Below are 6,000 nucleotides of genomic sequence, written 5' to 3' on the forward strand. Positions count from 1 at the left end.
TTTCCTATTTGAAATCTTGCCTGACAAATCTGTTGGAATTCTTCGAGGAAGATAGACAAAGGAGTCAATGGATGTTGTTTACTTGGCTTTTCAGATAGCCTTTGACAAGGGGTTTCACATGATAAAAGCACATGGTATTACAGGTTCTAGCATAGCTAACTGGCGGCAGGCAAACAGGGGTTTTTTGGCTTCCGCTGGTGCTGGTTCCACAGGGGTTGGTGTTGGGACCACTTCTTTCCATGCTGTATATCAATGATTTGGATGACAGAATTGATGGCTTTGTGGAGAAGGTTGCAGATGATACACAGATAGGTGAGTTGCAGAAGGTGTTGAGGAAGCAGGGAGACTTCAGTATGATTTAGACAGATTAGAAGAATGGACAAAGAAATGGCAGATGGAATACAGCCTAGGGAAGTGTAGTCTATTTTCTAAACGGGGAGAAAATTCAGAAATCAGATGTGCAAATCCTTGTTCAGGATTTCCTAAAGATTAACTTGTAGGTTGAGTTTCTGATAAGGAAGGTAAATGCAATTTTAGCACTCATTTTGTGATGTCTGGAATATAAAAGCAAGGATGTAATGCTAAGGGATTGGTCAGACTGTGTGTGTGGAGTATTGTTTGCAGTTGTGGACCCCTTATCTAAGAAGGTATTTGCTAGCATTAGAGTGGGTCCAGAGAAGGTTTATGAGAATGGGTCTGGAAATGAAAGGCTTAACCTGTGAGGATCATTTGATGGCTCTCAACCTGTACTTGCTGGAGTTCAGAAGAATGGGTGTGGGGTGATTGCATTGAATATTAAAAGGCCTAAATAGAGTGGATGTCAAGGGTTGCTTCCTATAGTGGAGGAGTCTATGACCCACGCACACAGGCTCACTCCCCTTTAGAACAGAGAAGAGGAGGAATTTCTTTAGCCAGAGAATAGTGAATCTGTGGAAATAGTTGCCAGATGACTGTGGAGGCAAAGTCACTGGGCATATTTAATGTAGAGGTTGAGAGGTTCTTGATTAATAAGCGTCAAAGGTTACAGGCAGGGATAGTAATTCAGCCATGATGACCCAATTCTGCTCCTATTCTTCATCATCTTATTGCGATTTCCTATGTCATGTTACCAAGGTGTGAATGGGGATTTCCTATGTAAACATGTCATGTTACCGAGGTGTGAATGGGGATTTCCTATGTAAACATGTCATATGACCAAGATTGGGATCTGCTGTGTGAACATGTCACAATAACGTGGTCCTCCTTCCCTCCTGGACTCACTGCTCCCTTTCCGCTGTCCCGTCTGCAGATGGTGACGGCATTGGGCCAGACCTGGCACCCTGAACATTTTGTCTGTACCCACTGCCAGATGGAGATCGGCGGCAGGAACTTCTTTGAGAAGGAAGGTCTGCCCTACTGTGAGCAGGATTACTGGGACCTGTTTTCCCCCCGCTGTGCTGACTGCAAACAGCCCATCATGGATGTGAGTGCTGGGAGGTGGGGGAGGGGATGGGGAAGAAGGAGGAAAAGATGGAAAGAGGAAATTAAGGGAGGGAGAGAAAGAAGTGACAGGGCAAGGTAAAGAAGGAAGAGAGGAATTGGAGAGGCCAGGAAGCGGAGGGAGAGGTGGGGGAAAGATGAGCAAGAGACCGAGGGTGAGAAAGGGGAAAGGAGGGAGAGTATGGAGATGGAGGCAAGTGAAAGGAGAGCAAGAGGGTGGGGAGAGGGGAGGTGGGGGGTAACACCCTGTTCATTCTGCCCCTGCACCTTCCCTTCAACAGAAAATGGTGACTGCACTTGATCGGAACTGGCACCCTGAGCACTTCTGCTGCGTGAAGTGTGGCTGCTCCTTCGGTCCTGAGGGTGAGTATGGCGATGGGGAGGGACGCGGTGTTGGGAGAGAGGGGGGGTCACAGAGTCAGGGAGAGTGTGGGGTGGTAGAGATCATGGAGGCTAGATGGGGGTATAAGGGAGAGAAGGGGTAACTGAAACAGGGAGGGGTAACTGAGACAGGTAAGGGTGTAGGGAAAGGAAGGGTAACTGAGACAGGGAGAGGTGTAGGGGAGGGAAGGGGTAACTGAGATGGGGAGGGGTGTAGGGGAGGAAAGGGGTAACTGAGACAGGGAGGAGTGTAGGGGAGGGAAAGGGTAACTGAGACGGGGAGGGGTGTAGGGAAAGGAAGGGTAACTGAGACAGGGAGGGGTGTAGGGGAGGGAAGGGGTAACTGAGATGGGAAAGGGTGTAGGGGAGGGAAGGGGTAACTGAGATGGGGAGGGGTGTAGGGGAGGGAAGGGGTAACTGAGATGGGGAGGGGTGTAGGGGAGGGAAGGGGTAACTGAGACAGGTAAGGGTGTAGGGAAAGGAAGGGTAACTGAGACAGGGAGGGGTGTAGGGGAGGGAAGGGGTAACTGAGATGGGGAGGGGTGTAGGGGAGGGAAGGGGTAACTGAGACAGGTAAGGGTGTAGGGAAAGGAAGGGTAACTGAGACAGGGAGGGGTGTAGGGGAGGGAAGGGGTAACTGAGATGGGGAGGGGTGTAGGGGAGGGAAGGGGTAACTGAGACAGGTAAGGGTATAGGGAAAGGAAGGGTAACTGGGACAGGGAGGGGTGTAGGGGAGGGAAGGGGTAACTGAGATGGGGAGGGGTGTAGGGGAGGGAGGTGATGGAAGGAGAGAGGAGGAGGTTATGCACACAAAATGCGGGAGATCTGATGAAGGTCTTGGCCCGAAACATCGACTGTCCATCGATGCCACCTGGCCTGCTGAGTTCCTCCAGAATTTTGTTTCTATCACTTTGATTTTCAGCATCTGCAGATTTTCTGGATTGCAAGGGGAGGAGGTTATTTCATTGTGGAGGGATCTCCCTCTAACTGTCCTTTCTTCTCCCCCTGCCTCCCCTCCACAGGTTTCCATGAGCGGGAAGGCAAGGCCTACTGTCGGCAGGACTTCTACGAAATGTTTGCCTCCCGTTGCCATGGGTGTGGGAAGGCCATTACCGACAACTACATCTCTGCCCTCAACCTGCTCTGGCACCCTGAGTGTTTTGTCTGCAGGGTGAGTGTCTGGAGGGTCAGAGGAGCTGGAGTCAGCCCTCCAGCAGTGTGCAGGCTGTGAAAAGCCATCCCCACACCCACACTAATCCCACCCATCCCCACACTAATCCCACTGCCTCCTCTCCCCCACAGCCCTGTACCCATCCCACTAATCCCACTGCCTCCTCCCCCACAGCTCTGTATCCATCCCCACACTAATCCCACTGCCTCCTCCCCCACAGCCCTGTATCCATCTCCACACTAATCCCACCCATCCCCACACTAATCCCACTGCCTCCTCCCCCACAGCCCTGTATCCATCCCCATACTAATCCCACTGCCTCCTCCCCCACAGCCCTGTATCCATCCCCATACTAATCCCACTGCCCTGTCTCTTTCCACTGCCCCCTGTCAGACCCCAAATAATCCCACTGCCCCATTCTCTGTGTAACACTGTCAGTTTGTTTTCTGACACCTAGACTAACTTTTGATCTGTTCTCTCTCTTCCCCACATTCTCCCCAACCCCTCTACTCCTCTTTCCCCTCACCCCTTTCTCCTCTTCTTCTCAATCCACCATCTGTCCCACATTCCCCTCTCCCCCCGCACCCCCACTGCACCTCTCCCCACCCTCTGTTCCCCCCTCTCCGCACCCTCTGTTCCGTCCTCTCCCCTCTGCTGCCACCCCTTCTCTCGGTTTCCCCCCCTCCCCACCCTCTGTTCCCCCCCACCCTGTTCCCCCTCTCCTCTCTGTTCCCCTCTCTCCCCACCATCTGTTCCGTCCTCTCCCCTCTGTTGCCACCCCTCCTCTCTGTTCCCCACTCTCCCCACCCTCTGTTCCGTCCTCTCCCCTCTGTTGCCACCCCTCCCCTCTGTTCCCCTCTCTCCCCACCCTCTGTTCCGTCCTCTCACCTCTGTTCCCCTCTCTCCCCGCGGACAGGACTGCTACACACCGTTCGTGGATGGCAGCTTCTTCGAGCACGCAGGACAGCCGTACTGCGAGACCCACTACCACCAGCGGCGGGGGTCCCTCTGCCTCGCCTGCCAGAAGCCCATCGCCGGCCGCTGCATCTCCGCCATGGGCGGCCGCTTCCACCCCGACCACTTCGTCTGTGCTTTCTGTCTCCGCCACCTCAACAAGGGCACCTTCAAGGAGCAGAACGGGAAGCCCTACTGTCACCCCTGTTTCGCCAAGCTTTTCGGCTAGACAGCTGGGACTGGGGCAGTGGGATACGCGACACGCCCTCAGCCGCCTCCAACCGAGCCCCCGAAAGCCCCTCCGTCCCAAATCCGCTCACTCAGAAATGTCCCGAGCCAACCTCCTGTCACTCAGGGCAGGCCCCGCCCCATGTGACTGAGGACAGACCCCCGCCCCGAACTCCTGTCACTCAGGACTTAGACAAGTGTCAGTCGGGACTGATTCTGACCCGTCCTCACATTGTCACTCAGAACAGACCCCTCCCCCTCCTGTTACTCAGGAGAGGTTCAACCCTCCTCCACTGTCATTGAAGATGGTGCCGCAACACGCCATTCCTGTCAGAATACGCCCCTCCCTTGTTAGTCAGGGACAGAAAAGAACCCAACGCCTGTCAGTTAAAACAGACTGCGATCGCTCCTTCGGGGTAGGACAGGCTCCGCCCCCATCTTACCGTCAGGACAGGCTCCGCCCCCACCTGCCCCTGGGGACAGACTCCGCCCCCCTCTTACCGTCAGGACAGGCTCCGCCCACAGTTGCCCCTCGGGACAGACTCCGCCCCCATCTTACCGTCAGGACAGGCTCCGCCCCCACCTGCCTCTCGGGACACACTCCGCCCCCATCTTTCAGTCAGCACGAGCTCCGACACCACCTGCCCCTCGGGACAGGTACGTCCCTCTTTCCTTCTCTGTCAGTCAGGACGCGACAGGCTTCCCTGTTGACACTGAAGAGAAGTAGCGCTCTCCCATCATGTCAATCAAGATTGGGATGTTTCTATGCTGTCAATCACCTCTGGATCACTTTCAGTCCCCGTCTCCTTCCATTCAGAAAAAGCCCCGCCCCGTTCCTGCCACTCAGATCCGGCCCCTTCGCCTGTCCGTCATGCCAGAGCCCCGCCCCTCGACAAAGCCATTGCCCCGCAAGCTCCACCCTCAGAACTCGAGTTCTTGCGCTTATTTTACTCTGCCCCACCGGCTTTCATTCATTAAAAAGCCGCTGTGTCCGCCACGTGTGTGTGTGTCTGTGTCTCTATCCGTCCCGCGGGTCTCGCACGGCCCTTCGCCCACTGGTTGTCATCCATACAGATAGAAACATAGAAAACCTACTCAGCACAATACAGGCCCTTCGGCCCACAATGCCGTGCCGATCATGTCCTTACCTTAGAGGTTTTAATTGCCTTCGTTTTAATACCGTCTTTTAAGCAGAGCTCCCAAGCCCCTTCTTCCAAACCTCGTCTTATTCTGAGTCCGAACTCAGGGGTGGTCACCGGCCGGTGGGGGGCAGCTCCGCTCTCTACCGCTGTCCTGGCTTCTATCTTTCAATAAGCCTCACGGGCCGGTTTCCTGGTCCCATCTTAACGATAAGCAAGTTTCTCGGATGGGTTCGTTGGGATCTTGTATCATCGGAATCCCTTCCTCGTCGCGAGATTCTGTTCGAGTGGCTACATGCATGTATTAGTGTTTACGTCATTTGTAGAGAGCAACTAACAGGGAGGTAAAATGGCTAAAAGTTCTGGAAGACCCAGAAAGGGAATCGGAAGAGCAATTCTGGATCAACACCGCACGCCAGGACTCGGTCTGCTGATCCCCTAACGACACCATGAACCAGAACACCCGAAAAAAGATAGACCCGTTCTGTTTACAGATGAAAAATATGGGAAGACAAAACCGTTCTTAGGGTCCAATGGTTCCCCGGGGTCGCCCGCGGACAAGGTTTGGTTGGAAACCTCTCGCGATCTCTATGGGTGGGTTAGGTGGACTGGCTTTATGGCGGAGCGTTTGATCTAAAAAAGATTCAG

General features: G+C 54.1%; 1 protein-coding gene across 4 annotated transcripts in view; it reads left to right on the forward strand.

The window, feature by feature from the left end:
• The window catches only part of LOC140205006 (transforming growth factor beta-1-induced transcript 1 protein-like), a 32,768-nt gene extending 27,558 nt beyond the window's left edge, over positions 1-5,210 (forward strand). For all 4 annotated transcript variants that reach the window (XM_072272056.1, XM_072272058.1, XM_072272057.1 and 1 more), the window contains 4 exons: positions 1,289-1,462; positions 1,761-1,842; positions 2,883-3,031; positions 3,948-5,210. In XM_072272056.1, the coding sequence (XP_072128157.1) occupies positions 1,289-1,462; positions 1,761-1,842; positions 2,883-3,031; positions 3,948-4,214 (672 nt within the window). In that variant the 3' untranslated portion in view covers positions 4,215-5,210. The remainder of the gene's footprint in view (positions 1-1,288; positions 1,463-1,760; positions 1,843-2,882; positions 3,032-3,947) is intronic.
• The last annotated feature ends 790 nt before the right edge of the window (positions 5,211-6,000 follow it).

The sequence above is a fragment of the Mobula birostris genome, chromosome 11 (genome assembly GCF_030028105.1).
Source record: "Mobula birostris isolate sMobBir1 chromosome 11, sMobBir1.hap1, whole genome shotgun sequence".
NCBI classification, from domain to species: Eukaryota; Metazoa; Chordata; class Chondrichthyes; order Myliobatiformes; family Myliobatidae; genus Mobula; species Mobula birostris.